The sequence below is a fragment of the Lissotriton helveticus genome, chromosome 3_1, assembly GCF_964261635.1.
Source record: "Lissotriton helveticus chromosome 3_1, aLisHel1.1, whole genome shotgun sequence".
Lineage (NCBI taxonomy): Eukaryota > Metazoa > Chordata > Amphibia > Caudata > Salamandridae > Lissotriton > Lissotriton helveticus.
The window spans coordinates 732,595,799-732,621,109 of NC_136061.1; the positions used below are offsets into that span (position 1 = coordinate 732,595,799).

Sequence of the window (25,311 nt, forward strand, 5' to 3'; positions counted from 1 at the left end):
TTGTGAATAAGAATAAAGATGTAAGCTTGTGGGTGTTTATCGTATTTGCAATACCATCCTCGATTGCACTTACATGGGGCACAAGGCTTCCTGTCCCTAACTGCAATAATTGTGGGAATATGCCCGTGTGGATGATGGTCTGCGGTTGGAAGTGCTTGGTAAGGGGGGAGGTGGCTAGGATCGGGGGTGGGGGGGGATTGAAAATCCCACATATCCTGATTTTATGGATTAGGATTTGCGATTCCTGGTCCCAGATGCAGCTTTTGACAGATGTCACTTTGACATACATGACCAAAAAGTGTTGTGAATTAGGCCCTATAGGAATAACTATAGTGAAGAAAATTGAATCATCATTGTGCACTTAGAGCATGATGGAAAAGAAGAATAAATACAAATTAACAATACTGGAACACAAAAGCCTAGAACATTTTTACAAAAACTACCGTGATATTGAAAGCAATAATTCAAGTCAATAATCTCCATTAAATCGGAATATTACCAAATCTGATTTCCTTTTGCAGCAGGATCAGTGCAATGTCATAATTAATTGGTTTACGTCTGTCAAAATCTGGATGAGTAATGATAGCTTTTATTCGAATTGTCTGCTCTTCTTTCTCCCTCTGGTACAGATCATGGCATCCAACAACTACAGTTGAGAAGTACTTCACATTACTGTATTGGAATAAACAGATAACAGGGAAAAATACAGTAAAAATTGAGCTGATAAATTTCGCAACAGATCTTGTGTATGTTCGATATTCCTTACAGTTACACTTTGTTATACAGGCTAATGTTCAGCAGTGATGCAGTGTTTACATAATGATCAAAGTTATTTGCGATTAGAACTAAAAAGAGTTCTGGGTTCGTGCCCCATTTAGCAATTTCAACAAGGCAGGATGTCTGCATCTGATTCCTAAACTAAATACTAAGGGGCATATTTAGTAATGATTTGCATTGTCCCTGTGTGATGCAACTCATCACAAGTCAATGCAAGTCCTTAACTGGGATTTACTAGGGCATGCAAAGCCACTTTGCTTGGTTTTGCTTCGGTTAGGAGTTACGCCAGCCTCAGGTATGTGCACCGTTTTGGCTCAAACCAAGGTTTACAGACTTTAGTAAATCTAGGTTTGCATCAAAATCTATGTGTGGATGCACAGAAACACCCATGGAACTCCTACCCGATAAGTGGTGCCAGGCATGACATTTTTTTCCTAAGCCACACTAAGCCAACAGAATCAAGCTTTGCAGAGCTTACTAAATCCCAAAATACATTTTACATCAGGGCTGTGCCAAAAAAGTGATGCGAACTTGATGCAAAATTGTAGTAAATCTGGGCCTAAATGCGCTTTCATGGCGCCTAAGAGACAGGGAATGTGGGAATTTAGTTTGAGAACCAGTATTTTTCTTTTCTTCTGTGCTTTGCTGTACACGCCAATGAGATTGTTGGAGCAGAGTATTCCCACCCTACAGAACTGCCAATACATCCACCATAAATAATTTTGGGAACAGCAATACTGCATCTGTATTCCTCCACTCCTCAAAATGGAGGAGCTAATCTGCATCTGGTTATCAATCAGTCAAAAATATTTATTCGGATAAATATTTATCCTTAAAAGCAATTTTAAAATAGAAAGCATAGAAGAATCCATATAACAGGATTGTTTATACAATTTATACAGACTTGTCCCTTTTACAATGTCAGTCGGAGAGCCTCCGACTGCTCGTCGGAGGCTCACCAACCGTCATCAAATGTTTAAAGTCCAACCGCCTAATTAGAATGCAGGCGGTCAGAATTTAAACTGGCCGGTCAGACCGACTGGCTTCTTCTTGAGCCCGTCGGCCAGATGAGGCCGGACATAATCCCCTATGGATGGCGTTTCTGCTGTGGGGATTGTTAGAAACGGGATCTCTGGCTGGCCAAGGCTTGCGCCAGAGTCAGTCAGAGACCACCACTTCCACGTCAGGGCAGGGGAGTCACACACCAAGATAACCCCTGCTCACCCTCTAGGTAACGTGACGCGAGCAGCCAGGCTAAACTTGGAGGCTATGTAGGTTAAGTGTTTGCACGCGCACCCAGCGACAACTCCCAAGGCCCACCACAAAGGAAACTCCACACAAGGTTATATAAAAATAGCCTTTGTATTATATCCCAGCCGGTCTCTCGGGGCCGAGAGGTGAGGGCGAGCCACCATCTTGGGGAGGGGTGTCCCACGAGCCTGGCCGGAGTTAGCGGTCCAGTGCTCGCGTGGGAAAGCCTACAATGGGCAATGTGTTTTCGGAAGCGCAGCGGACGAGCGCAGCGGGCGCGCCTAAGGCAAGCCCGTCTGCGCCCGTCCGCGGCCAGACGGGGCTAGGGGCGCGTCCTTATGCCCGCCGATTCATCTATTCAGCTAATGACCTCGTGGCATTACAGGGCCAGTGGCCCCTGGCGGATGCTACCATTGCTGATATCGCTTCTCTTGGTTTAGGCCCCTCTACTTACGAGGTAGTCCCTGCCCACCTGGCCCCTTCGACTAGTTCTTCAACTCAGCTGCCTTCCGGCCTTACTGCCTCGCTACCCTGCCCTTTATCCATTTTTTTACTTAATACTAGGTCGGCGGTTAGGCATTGCCAGGACTTGTTTCTCCTGCTTGAGGTACAGAAGCCAGATATATTATTTCTGACCGAGACTTGGTTTAGCGAATCGTCCCTGCCCTCTTTATTGGCTACCCTTCCCCCATCCTATGTTGCGCTACGCTCAGATCGCCCGGCTAGCAAGGCGGGGGGTGGAGTGGCTATTATTGCCCGGTCTGACCTTAATATGCAACTACTCCCATCACCCCCGATTGCGCCCATAGACCATCTTGTAGTTTCTTTCCCTACTCTATCTCCTCCTCTTACCTGTTTATTGGTATATCGTCCGCCCCAGCTGTCACCTTTATTTTTGCCCGCCATACAGGATCTTTTGGCCACCTTAGTGGTCAATCATGCCTCGGTCCTTGTACTTGGGGACTTTAACTATTGGCCTACTGACGCCCACGAATGTACCTCTTCTAAACAGTTCTCTGAACTTCTTTTGGCCTTGAACTTGGTCCCCCATGTCCATGTTCCTACACACAAACATGGTCATGTGTTGGACCAGGTCTGGTCCCTCAATTGCTCTATTTCATCCATCTCTGTTTCCCCATGTCCGTGGTCGGATCACATCTTAGTCGCCTGTTCTCTTAATTACAGGTCAGTGGTGAAAGTTCCATTAGCCAAAAACACCTGGGCACGTAACTGGAGCCGTGTCGACCTCCAGTCCTTGTCATCCTCCCTGCTGGACTCCTCGCCTGAGTTGGCAGGCCTTTCCTCCTCATCCCAAGCCGCCACCCTTAACACCTGGCTCGCCAGGGGATGCGACTTGGTAGCTCCCTTACGTCGGATATCAACCAGACGCCCCAACGAATCCAATCGTTGGTTTAACGAGGAGTTAAAGGAGAAGAAGCATGCTCTTAGGCGAGCGGAGAGGCTGTGGAGAAGGGACTACTGCCCTACACTGAAAGTTAGATACACCACCCTCCTGGGCGAGTATGAGAGAGCTATACTCGACGTAAAGACTGCTTATTTTTCCGCCAAAATTTTGGTGGCAGAAAATAAACCCAGAGAGATTTTCTCCATAGTCCAGGATCTGGCCTACTCGGACAGGGCATCCCCTAAACCCCTGCCCACTCAGCATCTATGTGATTCCCTTAACTCTTATTTTTTGGATAAAATAACCAATATTAAACTAAATATTCCTTTCCCTTCCCCGGCTTTTGTCGATCCCTTTCCCCCTACTGCCCGTTCCTCCCTCACTTCTATTCCACCGCTCACTGAGGATGCGTTTCTGGCCATTCTCCCAAAAGTTAAGTCGGGTTCTCCGATGGATGTTTGTCCAGCCCGCATCCTCAAACACATTTACACTGCCTGTCCTTTGCCCCCCCCTTATTTTTCTTAATAATTCCTTTACACAAGGGGTGGTGACGCCTTCCCTAAAGTCCGCTACTATAGTGCCTATCCTCAAGAAAGCGGGGGCTGACCCTTCCGCTCCAGCCAATTACCGTCCAATTTCGCTGCTGCCCTATTTGGGCAAGGTGCTGGAGCGGCATGTAACAACGGTTTTCAGCTCCTTCATTGAGGAGAATGGGGGCTTAGCACCCCGACAAGTAGGATTTCGGCCAAGACACTCCACGGAGTCCGTTGTGGTGTCGGTCCTCAACAACCTTAGGGAGGGAGCAGACCAAAACCATCATCAGGCCTTGGTTCTCCTCGATCTCTCCGCCGCCTTCGACACGGTGGACCATTCCATCTTGTTGTCCCGTGTCGGAGCGGCGGGAATCGGGGGCTCGGCCTTGGTCTGGCTCTCCTCCTTTTTAAGGGACCGCACCCAGGCGGTCCGGCTGGGAGACTTTTCGGCTGCCTCATTACCTGTCACTTGTGGTGTTCCTCAGGGTTCTTCTCTTTCTCCGCTTCTGTTTAATATCTACAACTGTCCTTTGATTTTTGCTCTCCAGGAGCTGGAGGTCACCGTTTTTAACTATGCGGATGACCTCCAGCTTATCTTTAATCTCTCTTCCTCTCCTCATTCTATTTCTAATTTTCAGTCAGTTATGGTTTTCATCAAGGACTGGATGAATCACAACCACCTAAAGTTGAACCCGGATAAGACCGAGCTGGTTCTTACGGGTGGTTGCTCCAGTCCCTGGAATTCTTTATTTTGGCCTTCTTCTTTAGGGCCCCCTCCTTCTCCTTCTGCCTCAGTCAAGACATTAGGTGTCAAACTCAATAATCAACTCACTCTTCACTCACAAGTTAGCCATGTTGTTTCCTCTTGTTTTCTCACTCTCCGCACTATTCGCACTGTTTCTCGCTTTTTCTCTCCTCTGGCACTCAAGCTGATTATGTCCGCTCTTGTTGTCTCCCGGCTGGACTACGCAAATGCCCTGTACAATGGCATTCCAGCGTACAGCCTACGGAAACTCCAGTTGGTTCAAAACCAGGCAGCCCGACTTATTCATGGCCTTTCTCGCTCGCATCATTGCACTCCTCTTCTGAAGGCACTTCATTGGTTGCCGGTTAAAGAGAGGGCCTTGTTTAAGTTGGGTTGCATGGTTTTTCATTCACGGCGAGGCTCTGCTCCCGCCTTTATTTCTTCCATGATCAGGGAGTATATCCCCACTCGAGAGCTTCACTCTTCTTCCCAGTCCTTGTTGGTGGTCCCCCGCTTTAAGCGCAAGAAGTGGGGTGGGTCGAACTTTTCTACTCTGGCACCCACTTTTTGGAACTCTCTACCGGATCACCTAAGACTGGCAACACACTACCTTCCCTTTCGGAAGGACCTTAAAACCTTTCTTTTTAAACAGGCCTTTCCCTTGTGATATGCTCTCACTTCTCCTTAGGCCTATCAGTTTTTAGGTGTGGTGGTCACTCTCCCCCATTGGTACCCTGCCCTCCATAGCGCCAAGAAACCGCTGGTGAATGCTGCGCTCAATAAATATTTTAAATTCAAATTCATACCAAAACACATTAGATAAGAACACACATTTTACAATGTGCCAACAGGCACGGGCAGAATTTACAGGGGATATGTACAAGACAGGGCCACATGGACCACTGTCAGGAATCATCACGTTTTAGGAATAGTAATTAGCATATAGAACACTTTTAGAACAAATTAGAAAATGTAGCACACAACCAGTAATTACTGGTATAGGGTAAGTACCTCCTACACAACCCTAACCACCTTAGGAATATTGCGCAGGGAACCAAGACCTCACTAGCAACACCTGTACTAGGAGAAAAACAACCACCTAAGAATCACCAACATTTAGGGGTATAAGCATAGGAACATTACACATGATGCATTAACATTCAGCGGTGTAGGGAAAGAAAACACATGATGTATCAAAACACATTGAGAGGTGCCAGCACAAGCAATTGCGCAAAACTCACATGAGCCACAACCTGTGGCAGTCCCTAGGCACTCTGGCCTTGTTGGGGCTAGGACGCCCTGTGTCCCAGTGTCAGGATCCTAAACGTGGCAGCTGCCCACGAAGTGCAGGGCAGCTGTGTAGATAATGTTGGGGCCAAAGGCGATGGGGGAGCCTCGCAGGCTCTGGACAACTGATTGTCCCCTCTTGGAACCTCGCTGGGCTCTCAACACAAATCACTGCCCCTGAGCCTCTCTGAGTTCTAAAACAACTGATTGCCCCCTAGAGCCTCTCTGGGCTCTAAAACTACTGTGGGACACAAGAGCCTCTCGTGGCTCTAACAATGAAGAAATGCCCCCTGAGCCCTCTCAGGGCTCTACAAAAGAATGGCCGTCGTTGGAGCCTCGCTGGGCTCAAAACACGCAATGCCCCTCAGACTTTGGAGTCCCTCCTTGGGGGACTCAATATCGCAAATGCCCAAGAGCCTCTCTGGCTCTGAATATTACTGTGCCTCTGCGAGCCTCTCGGGGCTCGAACACAACTGGGCCTCTCTCAGGTAACTTGGGAGTCCCCTGCCTGGGGACTCGAAGGAACAACTGCGCCCGAGCCTCACAGGCTCTCCTGACTTGCCCGGAGCTCTCCCTCACCCGTTCCCACTCACCGGGCTCTACTGCGGTCGGGACTCCTACGCGGGTCACCACGGCTCTCTGTCTTCCTCTGGAGCCTCAGCTGCTCCGTCTCTGCTGTGGCCGGACCCTCTTCCGGTGCGGGGCTCTCCTCTCCTCATGGGAGCCCCGCGAGTACCGGCAGCCTTTCTCCTCTCCTCGGGCTGCAGTGCTGAGGGCGGGACTTCCGGTCCTTCTCCCGGTCGGGCCGCGTAGGGATTGGCCGGCTGGCCCAATACTTCCGGGTCGCCGCGGGCAGCGCGGCGGCCTGTTTCAGGCAGGCAGGCGGGCTCCCTCGTAAATTCAAATACGAAGCGAGGTAGGCACTCGCTATGCTCCGCAATTTCGGGCAAATGCCGGGTGGGCACCGGCTGGGCACACAAAGCGCTTCCCAGCGCTAGATGAAAATAAAGTGCCTCCAGCGCTCGCAGCAAGAATACAGCGCTCTGTGCGCTAGCAGGAACAATAAGCACTCCCAAGCGCTATCACAGCAACACAAGCGCTTCCAAGCGCTAGAGGCCATCAACAGCGCTCCCAGGCGCTCAGAGGCAATAAAGGTCCAGCAAAAGTCCTTTAGCCCTCCAGGGCATCCAGGGGCTGAGCAGGGCCCAGGGAGGCAAGCCTTCCCCTGGGCCCAAGCAGCACGCCCCTAGCAGGATTCCAGTAGAAACAAGAGCCTCTTAGAAGAGGTCACAGCCTCCTTTTATACACTGAAAAGCTTTGTCTAAAGGTGCAGGGTGGGGGAGAAACCAGTCGCAGCTGGTTTTGGGAGTACTTTGTTTTCCCCAGCCACCCCCTCCCATTCACTAGGCAGGACAGGGTCATCAGTCGCACCACAGGGGGCGGAGCCAGCATTGTGTGGGGAAAACCCAGCTCCATTCAGGACCCAAGTGTACTCCTCCCCTCACATCAGCCTGCTAATCTCAACACTCACCACTGGGCAGACCCATCCAGACATCCTGGAGCCAGGCTCCAGCCAATCACGTGTCAGCACACTCACTACACACGCACACTCATGTCTAGAAGTGGTACTTCCCCACTAGACACATACATGCCGCATACATCATCACGCAGCATTCAATCTCACGAGTTCGCACATACCAAACTCGACCCTGCACTCCCCACACATCAGGAACTACCATGGTCACACATATTCCCCATGCATTCCTATGGGAGGGCAGATCACTCACCACAATCACAGAGCCCACGCACTTTACACTGTACCACAGTGAAAAAGTGCGCAGAGGCCTAAAATCACCAACACCAGGTTACAGAAACAGGCTTAGGCAAGAGCAAAAAGTTTCGGGGTGAAACCTGCCAAAAGGGCCAGGTCCAACACAACCCCCTTCCAGCCAAAACGCAGGGTAGACCAATCACTCCCTTGATGGGCTTCCCTGCTTTGGGCAACAAAACACGGACACGGGCACGCACGGCAGGGACACCCTCCGGTTTTGCGCCACTCTGAACCCACATGGTTACCTCCAAACCAGAACTCTCTGACCCAACTATAATACCCCACTGGTACTCTCTAGTGGTCCACGGCCAGGACCAGGCCCTAGGCCATCCAAATGTCACAGGTCCTGACCAATCCACAGAGTGGGGGGCAGTAACCCCTGGCACACAGTAGCCATTTTCCACTCTCCCTCTCAGTGTAGCCCCAAACTGCCACTGATCCTTCAACCTAGGGTCCGCACCCTCAGGCTGACCAGAGGTCACGGGCAAGAATGCCCTACCCTACCTCTATTTCTGGGGTTCCGCACCCTCCCAGGGAGGCACCCACCAGAACACAACTCTCCCACCAGATCAGGACCTCACTCCATCAACTGGTCTACCACCTGGGATCTACCTTCCGGCTACATCGGAGTCAGAGGCGAGGACTCCCTCCCTCTGCATCCCCTTCCAGTTCCATGATCACAGGGTGAGTCCCAGTATGTCTCGGGCTAGACAGAGCACACGCCAGCAGCGTATCAGCGACACACTCTCCTCCAGTACTCCCTATCACAGGGTGATTCTCAGTGTGGCCCAGGCTAGACAGAGCACACGCCAGCGGCGTATCAGCAACACACTTTCCTCTCGTACTCCCTATCACAGTGGGATTCTCAGTATGTCTCAGGCTAGACAGAGCACACGCCAGCAGCGTATCAGCAACACACTTTCCTCCCAACTGTTCAGGACCCTAATCACAGATGCTCTTCCCTCCAGGTCAGGCTGAACCTGAACCTGGCCTCCCCCCTCCTCGGGGAACGACCTCCAGAGGCCCCACAAATGGTCAAGCACTCTAGACGGCCAAATGCCCAGCGAACCAGGACTTCACGGGGAGCACTCATGCCCCACTACGAGGGTGACACATAACTACTGTGTCTTTTGACAGTCTGCCTGGCTCTAATCTCGCGACCTCCTGCCCACCTGGCAGGGCGCAGAGATCCCCCAGGACAGAAGTGGCATCACCATGGTCACTCACTGGTGGCCCAGCCCTTCTGGCTGGCCCCTGACCCACTGGTTCCTCCACTGGGGACTCTTTCCCCCTCTCACTCCTCTACCAGGACTTCTGCACCCTCCACTTAGTAGCGGTACTGCCCAATACTAGGACCGCCGGAGTTCTGGTTACTGAAACTCCCCATCCTCTACACACAGGAAGATCCTCCTCAAATGACCTGTAAGTACAGCCTAGGCCCCTGACCTGGCGCTCCCCTAGGGAACCCTCCAGGCCCTGAGACAGGGTTTCGGGCCAACGTGAGACACACCGTCCCACACTCACTCCGCCTCCACTGAGACAGGACGTGAGCCCCTACACCCTTACCATCCTAATGGGACCTAGCTGGGCTACACATGAACCTCTTCACCTACACAGGATCATCAGATACACAAGCCACTACTTTTAGAATCACTCCCTAATGCCTCTGCAAGACATCTAGCACACCGCCAGACATCCACCTTCTTGTCCAGTGCCTCTGCAGGACCTCCTGCAGACCACCAGAGGTACACCTCCTATGCAAGCTCCTTTAAAAAAAAAACTCACACCAACTCCTCTAGTTCAACACACCACTCATCCACACACTCCCCCTCCAGACTGGCGAGACAGTTCCTCACTGCCCCTGACTCTCAACCTGTACCCCTCTTACTGAGCACCAGGCACCATACTCTGAGAACTGGGAATGGGACTTCACGCACTGGACATTTTTTAGCTGCCACCACTGGATCCTACCATACTGGTGAATCCAGACACACTACACTCCGGGGATACCCACCCTCCTGAGCTAGCCATTTCTCCTCCACACCCCCTCTCTCTCCTCTATCCACACCTCTGGGGACAGGAACGGGGATTGGACACTGGACCCAGGAAGGAACTCCCTATCTACTGGCGTCCCGCCCTGTCATTTTCTCTCTTCTGCCACTAAACATAAAGCGCAGGAACACCATTTGAAAATGACACTCGAGGAAACATAAAATCATAACAATAATCCCCAACATGTGATAATCTAAAAATGCAGAGTTTTGTAGTGTGGCCTGTTGCCACTGCGGTACAACGCAAACACAAATCCGGATCCTCACCGCCTGCCACCAATGTTAGAAACAGGATCTCTGGCTGGCCAAGGCTTGCGCCAGAGTCAGTCAGAGACCACCACTTCCACGTCAGGGCAAGGGAGTCACACACCAAGATAACCCCTGCTCACCCTCTAGGTAATGTGACGCGAGCAGCCAGGCTAAACTTGGAGGCTATGTAAGTTAAGTGTTTGCGCGCGCACCCAGCGACAACTCCCAAGGCCCACTACAAAGGAAACTCCACACAAGGTTATATAAAAATAGCCTTTGTATTATACCAAAACACATTAGATAAGAACACACATTTTACAATGTGCCAACAGGCACGGGCAGAATTTACAGGGGATATGTACAAGACAGGGCCACATGGACCACTGTCAGGAATCATCACTTTTTAGGAATAGTAATTAGCATATAGAACACTTTTAGAACAAAATAGAAAATGTAGCACACAACCAGTAATTACTGGTATAGGGTAAGTACCTCCTACACAACCCTAACCACCTTAGGAATATTGCGCAGGGAACCAAGACCTCACTAGCAACACCTGAACTAGGAGAAAAACAAGCACCTAAGAATCACCAACATTTAGGGGTATAAGCATAGGAACATTACACATGATGCATTAACATTCAGCGGTGTAGGGAAAGAAAACACATGATGTATCAATACACATTCAGAGGTGCCAGCACAAGCAATTGCGCAAAACTCACATGAGCCACAACCCGTGGCAGTCCCTAGGCACTCTGGCCTTGTTGGGGCTAGGACGCCCTGTGTCCCAGTGTCAGGGTCCTAAACGTGGCAGCTGCCCACGAAGTGCTGGGCAGCTGTGTAGATAATGATGGGGCCAAAGGCGATGGGGGAGCCTCGCAGGCTCTGGACAACTGATTGTCCCCTCTTGGAACCTCGCTGGGCTCTCAACACAAATCACTGCCCCTGAGCCTCTCTGAGTTCTAAAACAACTGATTGCCCCCTAGAGCCTCTCTGGGCTCTAAAACTACTGTGGGACACAAGAGCCTCTCGTGGCTCTAACAATGAAGAAATGCACCCTGAGCCCTCTCAGGGCTCTACACAAGAATGGCCGTCGTTGGAGCCTCGCTGGGCTCAAAACACGCAATGCCCCTCAGACGTTGGAGTCCCTCCTCGGGGGACTCAATATCGCAAATGCCCAAGAGCCTCTCTGGCTCTGAATATTACTGTGCCTCTGCGAGCCTCTCGGGGCTCGAACACATCTGGGCCTCTCTCAGGTAACTTGGGAGTCCCCTGCCTGGGGACTCGAAGGAACAACTGCGCCCGAGCCTCACAGGCTCTCCTGACTTGCCCGGAGCTCTCCCTCGCCCGTTCCCACTCACCGGGCTCTACTGCGGTCGGGACTCCTACGCGGGTCACCACGGCTCTCTGTCTTCCTCTGGAGCCTCAGCTGCTCCGTCTCTGCTGTGGCCGGACCCTCTTCCGGTGCGGGGCTCTCCTCTCCTCATGGGAGCCCCGCGAGTACCGGCAGCCTTTCTCCTCTCCTCGGGCTGCAGCGCCGAGGGCGGGACTTCCGGTCCTTCTCCCGGTCGGGCCGCGTAGGGATTGGCCGGCTGGCCCAATACTTCCGGGTCGCCGCGGGCAGCGCGGCGGCCTGTTTCAGGCAGGCAGGCGGGCTCCCTCGTAAATTCAAATACGAAGCGAGGTAGGCACTCGCTATGCTCCGCAATTTCGGGCAAATGCCGGGTGGGCACCGGCTGGGCACACAAAGCGCTTCCCAGCGCTAGATGAAAATAAAGCGCCTCCAGCGCTCGCAGCAAGAATACAGCGCTCTGTGCGCTAGCAGGAACAATAAGCACTCCCAAGCGCTATCACAGCAACACAAGCGCTTCCAAGCGCTAGAGGCCATCAACAGCGCTCCCAGGCGCTCAGAGGCAATAAAGGTCCAGCAAAAGTCCTTTAGCCCTCCAGGGCATCCAGGGGCTGAGCAGGGCCCAGGGAGGCAAGCCTTCCCCTGGGTCCAAGCAGCACGCCCCTGGCAGGATTCCAGTAGAAACAAGAGGTCACAGCCTCCTTTTATACACTGAAAACCTTTGTCTAAAGGTGCAGGGTGGGGGAGAAACCAGTCGCAGCTGGTTTTGGGAGTACTTTGTTTTCCCCAGCCACCCCCTCCCATTCACTAGGCAGGACAGGGTCATCAGTCGCACCACAGGGGGCGGAGCCAGCATTGTGTGGGAAAAACCCAGCTCCATTCAGGACCCAAGTGTACTCCTCCCCTCACATCAGCCTGCTAATCTCAACACTCACCTCTGGGCAGACCCATCCAGACATCCTGGAGCCAGGCTCCAGCCAATCACGTGTCAGCACACTCACTACACACGCACACTCATGTCTAGAAGTGGTACTTCCCCACTAGACACATACATGCCGCATACATCATCACGCAGCATTCAATCTCACGAGTTCGCACATACCAAACTCGACCCTGCACTCCCCACACATCAGGAACTACCATGGTCACACATATTCCCCATGCATTCCTATGGGAGGGCAGATCACTCACCACAATCACAGAGCCCACGCACTTTACACTGTACCACAGTGAAAAAGTGCGCACAGGCCTAAAATCACCAACACCAGGTTACAGAAACGGGCTTAGGCAAAAGCAAAAAGTTTCGGGTGAAACCTGCCAAAAGGGCCAGGTCCAACAGGGATTATGATGTTGGTTTCCAACAGGCTATTCAAGTTGGGCTTTCTGACATGAAAAGCCTGTCTTAAAGTGAATTTGGGGGTCTTAGCAGGGCCTCCATGCCTCAGCAGCCTCCGGTTGGGGTACTGGGGCCCCCCCTGATAATCCCTGCAACATGTGGTATCAATCAATAATAATCTTTATTCAATTTATAACTAAAATCATAAAAGTCAAGTCATATAAAATACAGATAAATTCACAATGCCAAATTCTTATTTTAAACCCCCATCAAAAAGCGTACTAAAGAAACACAAATAAAGGGACAATTTAACAACTATAAAAAAGTAGGGCTGGCCTCACTTGGGTAAAATTCAGTGGTTTTTCAGAATAAAACGTAAATATTTATTTCTCAAATTATTTTATTTTGGACAAAACATAACCACATGTATGGTATCATGGATAGGTAGGTTGTCACAGTTACACCGGGGAAAGTCCACATTCGTAAAACATCCATGATTAAATGGGATAAGGTGGGGAAATAAATTCAGCCTAAATCAATATACAATGTTGATGCTGTGTCATATTCCAGGTCAGGCAAGGTTCAATTATGTTTACAGTTTTTACTTTTATAGCATGTTGCGTGGAATGTTTCATTAAAGCAGAATCCTCTCGCTCTAACGCCATCTTCACCCTAAAGGCAGTTTCGATCCGTTTACCATCAGAGCGTGTTATAACAGAAGGATTATTATACAGATCAGGCCTTCCTAAGGCAGCAAGGCTTCAGGCTCCATATTCCAGCCACGGTATCTAGGATGATTTTCTAGTTTTAAACACCATGTGGTATGCACAGTTAGGTAAGGGAAATACAAGGAGATGATGGACAGAGCGGTGAAACTTTTCAGACACTAACCCCCAGTCACAGATCTGGGTTGAATCCATCATCATTCTTTAGCTGACTTCGCCACCTCAGTTCAGACCCAGCTATATGCAAATCAGTCTTGGCCCTGTGCCTCATGGGAACAGTCCAGTCCGAACTGCCAATCCAGGTCTTCCCTAAACCGGAAACAAGCATCCTGGGGCCGGTTTCTGGGTAAAACCCTTCATCAGCCAGGCCAGCTTGAATCCAGTGGCAAAGTTTGCAAGGGACCCACATCTGGGCATACCCTGCCAACTTAGGGCAAACAAACCAAACACAAGGAGATGATAGATGGAGCGCTGAAATATTCTAGACACTCACCCCAGTCACAGATCTGGGTTGAATCCATCATCCGCGCACAGTGAGGAGCCTGCCACGCGGTGCAGGGATTAACAGAAACTCCCATTTCTCTATGGGAGCTTGTGCTGCGGCTGGTTTCCAACTGCAGCACAACAGGTGGTCGGTCATGTCGGGACCGTGGCGATGTCGGTTGGAGGCAACTCCAACTTACATCGTAATGAGCCCTTCAATGTCTTAGTCCAATTTATACTCAATATTATGCTATGCATAAATATATAAACTAAAATGCTAAAATACCAATAAACTCCATTAATAAAAATATCCATTTCTTAAGAAATGTATAGGCTGCAAAATAATATGAGGTGGATAGTAAATTGTTTTGACCAGCCATCACAGGACATTTTGGCACACGTTGCAAAAGGCACAGTCGCATTCTTGTCAGATAAAATCTCTGCTGGGTATTTTTTTACTAAGCATAAATAGCTGGCTAAACCCAACTGCGACTGAAGTGTCATATCTTGTCACAGAGGATGTGCCATTCTTGCTACTCTTCCTCATGCGTCTCCTATGTGTATTACAAACCGAGTTTAACTCCCTGTTACTGAATTGCAGGATGCTTGCTGGGTTAGTAATAGTTACTCCCTCAAATGACCCTTTTTTTTTTTTTACTTTTTATTGCTATTTTCTGTATTTACGTACAGTACAGCAGTAACGATGGCATTGTTATGCACGAAAAATCTCACATACTTTACATCTTGGCATGAGATTAGGTAACATCATGGTCTACAATCTCTCGCATAGCCTCAGAGTCGATGATGGGTCTAAGGGACAAGTGGTGGGGTAGTGTCAACCTCAAATGACCCAGTTAACAGTGTATTCATGTAACCTATCCATGGGATTTTATGGTACTGATCTAGATTTAGGCAATTGAGAATGACATGTTTTGAGAATTTAGAGCCTGCCTTGCTCCATATGTTGTGTCAGCAAATAATAGAGCTCTTATTAATCAAATCTTTTATGAATGGCATACCCAGCTCTTTATGAATCATATCGGATGAAACTGTATGGAGTATGGCCAATTTCTTACATAAAAATCTTTCTGGTATTTGGAGGGATATACTCTCTGCCAGCCCCATATATAGCAGTAGGGATACATTCACTCCAATATAGTTTAATCAATTCTCTTATGGCTAATATGCACTTTTTCTACAAAATCTATTCAGGCCCTCCATGGCTCTGCCTGCTTTTGCATTTCAAATATGTGGGCCCCATGGGCTGGTATTGGTAAACTGTACGCCATGGTAATAGAAACTCTGTAGTTCGGTCAATCTAACATCCTCCACATAGTGTGGCCCTCTGGTTTTAAGTCTTACTGATACATTCATTAAATGCTTCTGATTTGTAAGATTGCTTTTATACTTCATAAACACAGTTCCTAACAGTTTTACTGTCTCTTCCAAGTAAGTTAATGTCATTCCCAAATAACATGTGAGTGAATGTGTGCCTGCTTTATGTTTGTTGGTATGGTATAAAATACCATTATCTGTTTCAGCACATCAGTGCCTTAACTATTTTTTTACATGCAGGCTGCTGTTGTTTCTTGAAATAAGAAATACGTGCATATAATTGTTTACCGAATGGTAGTTTTCTAATGCCACTGTAAACAATTTAGAGGTGCTATCTCTGTGTTGGGATATCATGGGCCATATTTGCAAGGGCACTGCAGCATCGGAGAGTTGTTTTTTATGACAATCCGGAGGCGCAATGCTTACCCAATATTTACAATGCAGCGCTGAGACACTTTGCTAGGCTTAACGCCGCATTGTAAATATCGTTCCCTATCACTCAGTTTCATGCATCATAGGGCCATGCAATGGGTGTTTATGTGGGTGTTCCACCGCAACACCCATTGCTTTTTGACGTTGCCCCAGATTAACAAGGATCTGTAAATCTGAGGCAGTGCCAAAAACTTACGGCATTGAAAAGCAGGCGCTAAGAGTGGTGCAACGAGGAGAAATACCTTTATTTATCCTCGTTTTTTGCTCTTTCTGTGTGTGCTGCATTCTGCAGTTCACATAGAAGGAGCAAATCGCCTTTAATGATTGTTAATGTACAGGAAGGGACACCTTCCTGCACATAGATTATATCATTAAACATTCCTGCAACAGAAGCACCCTTGCCCATGGTGCAAGGGTGTCTGCGTTGGCCTTAAGCAGCTTTTTTAGTGCTGGAGCAAGGGGGAAAAAAAGGGGTGCGCTGTATTCTTGAGAATATGGCTCATCCCTGCTTTTTTAAAATGGCACAGCGCTGCGCTTTATCATTTCTTTGTAAACACATGAGAATATAGGCTATAATTGGGCATGGTGTCTGCACCAACAAACAGTTTGCCTAATATAATGGCGGATGCAGTGAATATTTATTACCTTATGGGAAGAGGCTGTAACTGCATCCATCCCACAACTGTGTGTTGTGAACAATGCCCCCTTTCTTACAACCTATTTCCCCACACCTCCAATTATTCACATCTAGCAGTCAAACTGGAAGACAAAACTGCCTTTGACTCTACACAAATACTTCACGCAAGTTATTACCCCCCACTTGGGTACTCACATTTTGCATCAACGTAAAAACTGCATCGCAAAGTGGTCGTTATGTGGCATCATTGGTGTTGTAAAATCACCTTAAAAAACAAAATTAATAAATACACACCTGGGGTTTTGAGGCGCCACTAGACATATAAATTGATTTCATTATGCATGATTCTTCATCTGCACATGTAATGATCATAAGGAAGCAATTTGCCATTTCAAGCCATAACTGGGCTTTTTTTTATTTAAACCGAGCCATTGAGGATATACAAGCACTTAGGAGGTGTCGTCTGGGCTAATAGTGGTATACCTGGGCATATGGTGGTTGTTCTTGGGCCTACTATTGTTTTGTCTAGGCCATTTCATAATTTAGCTGGGGCATCTGAAACTAAAGCAGGGCATTTGAAGCTATAGTTGTATGCATTTACACACACACACATGACTGGTGTGGCTAGGCATATGATGTTTATGTTTGACCATTTAGGCGCAGCGGCGCTATCGGGCTACGCCTTGGCTATGTGCACATAATACAAAAATATGATTGCTGAAACACTTCAATTAATCTCAGCAACAATTACTTAGACCGCATTCCAGTCCATCGTTTCTTTGCCCACTAAGCTGTGCCTCACTGATGAGACCTACGTAGGTTTGAGATGGGGTGTCGGTCTAGAGTGGCATAGTGGATGAAGAACGTGGACAGGGATGCATCACTGAGATTAGTTTGAGCATTCTGCCCATCGCTTTGTTCTTGTTGCATTACGTGTTAATAATCTGCTGAACGCTTTTAGTGTGATAGTGAAAATAATGCATTTCTATTGCCATCGGTCATGGCAATCAAGGATATTACGTAATATCCACTCTCTGATTTAACCAGTCAATACACAGTACCAATACACAGTTATCCCAGTCTCTCGGTTTGTTTTCTCTCATTGAGTAGAGCTACTCCTTAAGGACAATTTCCTCCTGTAGCTCTCGACATTCATGCTTCCCTTCCTTACAAACTCTCTTTTGCCACCTACCTGAGGAATGAGGAAAGGAGCAGTCAGGATCTCTTGTGGCTCTCCAGAGTCCAGACCCGTTCTGTTCCCCTCTCCATGTGTGCTTGCTATTTAGAGGATTTGATAAAGAAGTGCCTTTTTCTAGCCCCAACGTTCTCTGACCAATTAACATGTGAGCGCTAAAACTGGTGCATCTGTTGGCAGAAATATGAACTGGCCAACTCCACTTTAAAAAACCATTAGGCTTAAAAATAGTTTTCAAAGAAAAAAACAAGTACCTCAGTGCCCCACATAGGGGTAATAAGCGCTATGTAAATGTTGCAACATAATACAATACAGTTAGATCAGTGGATAGATAGATCGGCTATAGAGATGCAGTCTATGAGAGAGTGGATGAAGTGAGAGACTGCAGGAAGAGATAGAAAGTGCTCCAAAGAGAGAGAAAGCAAGAGACCGAGTGGTATAAATAAAGAGAGCCTGTGGAAAGGAGGGAGAAAGAGAGAGAGAGAGAGAGAGAGAGAGAGAGAGAGAGAGAGAGAGAGAGAGAGAGAGAGAGAGAGAGAGAGAGAGAGCAAGAGAGAGTCCTCCAATTCAAAGTAGACATGAGAACAATTCGTTAAGTCTACACGAAGCTGGAATTTAATAGGCAATACCACTGATACTAGGCCGTGCCACTTGAATTATGCAGTAGGAGAGGGCCAATTTACGCAGCAGGGTTGAGTACATTTTGTGGCAACAAAAGTCAAATAATGTGGCATAATTCTGCATGTTGGAAAATAATATTACTTCATTATTTCGTCATTTTAAAACTTAATAACACTTTATGGGCATTGGTTGCTCCTCGTTAGCTGTAAGCAACAGGAAGTTGGTCAGTCCAGCACTGCAAAGGGCCGTCCACACTGGGCAGCAAAACATCACTGGAATGTTGTATGTTTTGAACTGCTTGAGCTATAAACAACCTTTTTTTGTTAAAATCTGCAGATTATGCAGCAGATAATGTGGCAAATGCAGCAAATCAATAACAATGCGAAAATCGCAGTGGCCACACAATCGCATAACTCCAGCAGCCTTACTAATATTATAAAGAGAGAGCCCAAACCTTTGAGGCTGGTAATCTCAGTAACCACAGCACCAATCACAACACCCAATACAGCGTTGGAAAGGGCAGTTGCAGCAGAAGGAAATAGGCTATGCAGACGGCCACCATATACATTTTTTTTTTATTGTTTTTATTAACTTTTCAAGAAACAGTGGTGTTCATCACAATCATTCAGTGCAAGACATACAATTGTACTGTAGGACACCATATACATTTAAAAGGTAAAAGAACCGTGCCAGCAAAGTAGTCCCTTGTGGGCGTGTCTGCGTTGTGCTGTGGGCATGGGCTGAGAGCGTGACAAACGCTGGGGGAGTGACAAACGCTGGGTGGCGTGTGTCCACCCTTCATGCCATGTGAGTCGTACATACAAACGCCAATTATGTTGCTGCGCAGCATTAAGGGGCACACTGGGGGCGTGACACGCTGAGGGCGTGAGAAACACTGGGGGCGTGTGTCCGGCCTTCATGCCATGTGAACGCAATTGCGCCGCATCAAGGGGCACACTGGGGGCGTGAGAAACGCTGGGGGCATGTGCTACGTTCCGCCCTTCATGCATTGTGGGTCGTACATTACACTTGTAGCCAAACATAACTGTTGTGGTTATGTACATACCCCTTTAAGGGCACCTACACAGCTTATGCTTGGAATGCTTGTGGTCTCCAAGGAGAATGTCCCATTAGAGTCAGTTAGAGATTGAGAGCACACTGGCAGGCTGTATGTTGGTGGTGTTCTAAAAGAAATGAAGAAGCTGGAAAACTGGGATTTTGTCTTCTTTCAACACTGGCAACGAGTAAAGCTGGATTGGGGACCAGCTGGCTACACCACCAATTCCCCTGTGGATATTTGACTATACCCTGAAATTATTTTCTTAAAGCTGCGATGATCAGCCATCAACCACTCTAGGTGTAATATTATTTTTATTTTTGGCCTGCTTGCTGTGATTTCAGATATATATGAATGTATTCATATACATAAAACAAAGAAGAGAGGAATCCAGCTTACTGCGATCTGCTTAAGCGTGTCTCGCTTTGCGCACGGGGCTCATGAGTGAGCATTTTCTTGAGCACGCTCACTCTTGAGCAAGACACCCTCACCGGGAGCATGCTGACAGCACCATGGCAACCGGAATCACACGTTGTTGCGGGTGAGTGATGAGCAGTACTGAGGCTGCTTAGTGGAAAACCAAGTGACAGCAATGTGCGCGACGCACACGTTATCATGTTACAGCGTGCAGAGGCCATTTTCTAGTGGATCTCATCGGAAGTAAACCATATTGAGCTGTTGTGGCGGGTGAGCGCACACGTCATCACCCACAGAAATTTACACATCACGATGCACAAGCGGCATCTTCAATTGGAATCGCATAGGAAGCAAACTGGATCCAGCTGTTGTAGCGGGTGGGCTGCAATATTGATTGACTGAGCTGCATGAAGAAGAACCTAGTGACAGCAACCTGTGCGAATACTTTTGTCAGTATTCTATACTGTTTTGCACACTATAAGTGTGCTGTGTTTCTTCCCTCACGCGGTACAACCCTATTATAGTGTTGAGTGCACCTATGTAATTTCATCAAGATATTCCAGGCATTTTCTTTTGTGCCTTTTGACATTTTCAATATTTTTTTATTAATAACATTGTATTAGGTTTATCTCTTACAATGTCAGCATCTAATATGCCACAGCCACTAACTTTACTCTCTGAAAAGGGTGAACCAGCATTACTCTGGAAACGTTGGAAGAAGATTTTTGAGTCGTATATTTTGGCTATTGGTGGGATGCAGGCAGCAGGCAATTCTCTTGCACAATCTTGGTATTGAGGGCCGCAACATTTATAAGAGGTTAGACGAGTTACACATTGGAGATGGTGCTGGTGAACCTGCAGATGCAGTTAACATGTCTCTTCAAATGCTTGAATAGTATTTTGGACCTCGCATTAACTTAGTATTAGAAAGGCACATATGATTCATGAGCGCACAACAGCCAAATGTCAGAGTAGGTAACTACATTGCATCTCTAAATGTGTTAGCACGTACCTGTGAATTTGGTGAGCTTACAGATTCCCTAGCAATAGAGTACAGGAAAAACTGTTGGCCAAGACTCCCTCACTCAAAGAAGCAATTGCCATCTTAGAGGGAGTTCAAAATGCATCTGGTTGGGTGAAGGAGATGAGAAGTAATATTGTGTTTTGGTAGCATAGTTTCCTATAAGTTTATAATGGAGAGATAAAGTCTAGTGTGTATGAACTCACAGGGTGATAACACATCTTTCTATGAAAGTGGTTTTGTCACTGTGTGTTTAGAAAAAACTCTTTTAGAAATTGGCTGTGTTTTGTGCTTTTAGCATTTCTGTGTGTCTCTGCTGAATGTGGATTGACTGTCTGGATTTGAGAGGTCAGAGGAGCTGGGGGAGGTCTTGACTCAAGGGAGGGGTTGAGATGGCACCATGCTGACCTGCATCTGGAGAGTAGGCGAGAAGCCCCGGGAGGTGAAAGGCCTGGGCTGCTGCTATAAAACAATTGACCTGTCTCCTGCTGAGTGATTAAGGATCCAAACCCCCAGTATCAAAGGGGGAAAGGTGACACTGGGAGGGAGACACCCAGAAATGATTTAGGGAGGGGTTAGGGACCCCGGAGCACAACAAACTTCAAAGGCCTTAAGGGGTATAACTATGAGAGCTGAAACCCCTGAATTTTGGAATGGAACAGAAATGGATTGAGACTTGTTAGACCTGGCATCATTGGCATGAGTCTCTCCTCCATTTGTTCTGTTTGCCTCCTCTGTTTACAATGTTTTTGCTGGTATATTGCTTTGGGCACTGTGCCACTACTGATCAGTGCCACAGTGCAAGTGCTCCCTATGTGAAATTGCTGTATTGATTGAATTCCATGTTTGGCTTATTTTGGTTTACTGTCAGTCCCTAGTAGAGTGCACCAGGAGTGCCAGGGCTTGTAAATACAAATGCTGCTAGTGGGCTTGCAGCACGTGTTGTGCCACCCACAGAAGCGGCCTAGTAAAAGTATGTCTAAAGGTCTGCCATTGCTAGACCTACGTGCAGTCTGGTACTGTCACGCAGACTGCGCAAGTACACCTACTTGCCAGTCCCTAAACCTTCCCTTAACTTCATGTTAGTCACCCCTATGGTGTGCCCAAGGGCAGGGTGCATTGTAAGCATAAGGTAGGACAAGCCTGACAAGGTTGGCATGTCCTAATAGTGAATTACAGCCATATTCGTTTTTCACTATTGTAAGGTTACCTGCTCTCCATCAGTTAGAATGGGCTGACAGGATTATTAATACTATAATCCTAGCGGGCTCAGGGAGCATGGTGCAATGTTGAGTTTGGTATCCCTGAACTCAGGGTTTAATAACGCATCCGTTTGGGTGGATGGTTTTTGGACTCTGTGTTTGAAAATAGCACTTTTAGAAAGTAGCTATTTTCTTGTCTAACTGTCTACCGGTCTCTGCTGGTTCTGGTGTGCGTGTGACAGGAGCTTGGTGGCTCCAGAGGTCTGAATGAGTCAGTGTGGGATGAGTGGGGCATTTGCATTGAGAGTAGGGGAAGAGTAGCTCCTGATAGCCTGCCCTGCCTGATACAATGCTGGCTCCGCCTCCCTGCCAGGCGACTGATGACTCTGTGCCTGCCTGGGACTTTCCTGGCCCACCTCCTGCCGGGCAACTGATGGCCCTGCCCCTGCCAGTGACAATGCTGGCTCCGCTCCTGCTGGGCGGCTGAAGACTCTGCCCTGCACAGTGAATAGGCCAGGTGCTTCGGCCTGGCAACACCCACAACAAACCCAAGATGGGGGGAAATTCCCCTGCATGGACAAAGGGATCAAAGCCAAAAAGGGGTATAAGAGAAGGACCCCTGAACCAAGAATTTAGATCACTTCTGACAAGGAAACCTGAACCAAGGACAAGAAGCCTGCTGATCTAAGGACTGCCTACCCCTTCTGCCAGAGTGCTGTTTGTTGGGGGAATCCTGCAGCTGCTTCTTTATTTTTGCCAAGGAGCCAGGAGAGAGGAACTGAGTGTGTACTCTCAAGCTTGCTAAGAAAATCTCCAAGGGCTGGAAGAAGTGCCAGCCTCCTGTTGAAGTCACAGGGTCAAAGGACTTCATTTGTTTGCTGAAAGTGCTTGTTGCTGGAACCTGAAATCCAGCACCTCTGAAGAATCCAGCAATCTCGACGCCGACGGACGCCGCCGAATCCAGCTCGACATCGTGAGTAACGGCTCCAGTGTCCCGCACCTTCGACGCCGGACGCCGGGCCCGATCGACGCCAGTAGCGACGCCAGTGAGTAGCGAGTTCGGCTCCAGCTCCAAGTGACCCTGTGTTGACGCCGCCGCTGATCGCATCGACCCCGAGCCCTCTCGACGCCGTGAGCGCTGCTCACTCTTGCAACATCGACATCGACGACGACGCCGTATCCTGCTTCATCCCGTGAGCGCTGATCCTGCCCGACTTCGGTCGACGCCGCTGCAGATCGCCCCGACTCCGAGGCCCGATCGACGCCGAAGACGCGACGCCGGACATCTCGACGCCGCTGATCATCGAGTGCTTCACTTTTCCAAGGTACTGTGTTGTGGGGGTCTGTGCGACTCCGGGCTCGACGTAGCGCTCCTCGCGGTCGACGCCGAACCTTTGGATTAACTTTGCCTCGACGTCGTGTGACTCCCGTGTGGGTTACATTGTTGCCAAGAACTGTGTTTTAAAGAAGAAGAGTTGCTTTTGATACTAAAGACTTTGTGCTAAGAAGAAACTGTGCTTGAACTATTATTTTTCCGTCCAAGAGTATTTATTAAGATTGTGGTACATTTTTGTCGTTATTTGGTCTTGTGCTAAGCCTTATATAAAAATCCTTATTTTTATAATACTACTGTGTTGTGTCCATTTGTAGTGTATTCACTTTATTACTGTATGTGGTCATAAATGCTTAACGCACTGCCTCTGAGATAAGCCTGTCTGCTTTGCCAAGCTACCAAGGGGGTGAGCAGGGGTTATCTAAGTGTGTGATCCCCTTGCCCTGACTAGAAAAGGTGTGTCCCTATTTGTCAGAAGTGTATACCTCTGCCAACTAGAGACAGCCGCTTCTAACATTGGTGGGTCAGCGGTGAGGATTTGAACTTTGCATTTATGACCCATGTGCAGTGATTAGTGTGCGCTACATAGTGAAAGGAGACCATAGCGCAGCCACAATCTGTTTTGGTTGGATATCCTATTTTTGTTCTCCAAATTTCCTGGAGCTTGATTTTTTGAAAACTGCCAGTTTTGACCATGAGTGATGCCGGAGTCACTGCCCCTGTTGTTGTTGTGGAGGAATTTGATAGGAGTAAGATCAACGACTATCAGTTAAAGGATCTGAAATCCTTTTGCAAGCAATTTAAAGTTCCTACCACAGGCTGCAAAATCAAACCAGAATATCTCAAAGCATTGCAGGCCTGGGTAGAGGCCAGAGATTCCTCTGATCCGGTGGTGGTACCGACAGGGGAAGGGGAAGAGGAGGTGCCAGTGAATGGGCCCCCCTCCCCTCCTGGCAGCAGTGTTTCCTCCAAAGGTCTTTCTCCTGAAGAAAGAGAAGAAAGGGCGAAGGAGCGAGCATACAACATGGAAATGGCAAAACTTAAGATAAATGGGCAGTTGGAGATAGAGAATGCAAGAGGCAGGAGAGAAGCTGACCTGGAGATCAAAAGGTTAGAGTTTGAAAGAGAGAAGTTAGCTTTGGAGCGTGATACCAGGTTGAGGGAGTTGGAGCTCAAAGCTAAAGAGTTAGAATTGAATCCCTCTGGTGGCAGCATCCCATCTGTGCCTGCAGAAAGTAGGTTTTATTTTCCTAAAGATATGATCAAAGATTTTCAGAAGAATGAAGATATTGGTCAATGGTTTAAAGCATATGAGTTAGCATTGTTGGCCCACCGGGTCCCTGAGAAGGATTGGGGAGCGGGGTTGTGGGGTCGCTTTGTGAATGAAGGAAGGGATACCCTGTTAGACATGCCTGTTGAGGATAGGATGTCTTATACTCATATGAAAGATGCTTTAATGTTAAGGTATGGCCTAACCCCAGAAAAGTACAGACAGGCCTTTAGAGAATGTAAGAAGTTGCCTGGTACTACGTGGGTTGAATATGTGGCATTTTTTTGCAGAGCCATGGATGGTTGGGTAAAGGGCAGCAAAGTGGAAAGTTATGATGCTCTTTATGATTTGTTTGCTTGGGAGCACTTGTCTAATAACTGTTTTCCAGAGCTGCGCCAGCACCTTATTGACAGCAAGATATCTAACCCTAGAAAACTTGCTGAGGAGGCGGACCGCTGGGTCAGTACCAGGGTCCACAAGGGTCCAGTGGGAGACTCAGCCAAAGGTGGGCAGGGTCCCCAGCAGAAGAGTGGGGGGGACAAAGGCAAACAGAGGGAGTTCCAGAAAGGGCCCCAAAGTAATCCCCAAGGGAACCAAGGGAAGGGTTCCCAGCCTCCCCCAGATAAGAAGTCAGAGGCCCCGACAGGTAAACCTGTTCGTAGGGGCCCAATGACCTGCTTCGCTTGTAAGCAGATGGGACACCGTTTTTATGATCCTCAGTGTCCCTTGAAGAACTCTAGTGCACCACCCCGTCAGCTGGCGAGTGT

At 48.3% G+C, this 25,311-nt stretch overlaps 1 protein-coding gene across 1 annotated transcript in view; it reads right to left on the bottom strand.

Moving 5' to 3' along the window:
* OVCH2 (ovochymase 2) overlaps positions 1-25,311 on the bottom strand; it is a 996,115-nt gene that overhangs the window by 671,057 nt on the left and 299,747 nt on the right. Inside the window, exon 4 of the mRNA XM_078680899.1 lies at positions 500-672. Within this exon, the coding sequence (XP_078537025.1) occupies positions 500-672 (173 nt within the window). The remainder of the gene's footprint in view (positions 1-499; positions 673-25,311) is intronic.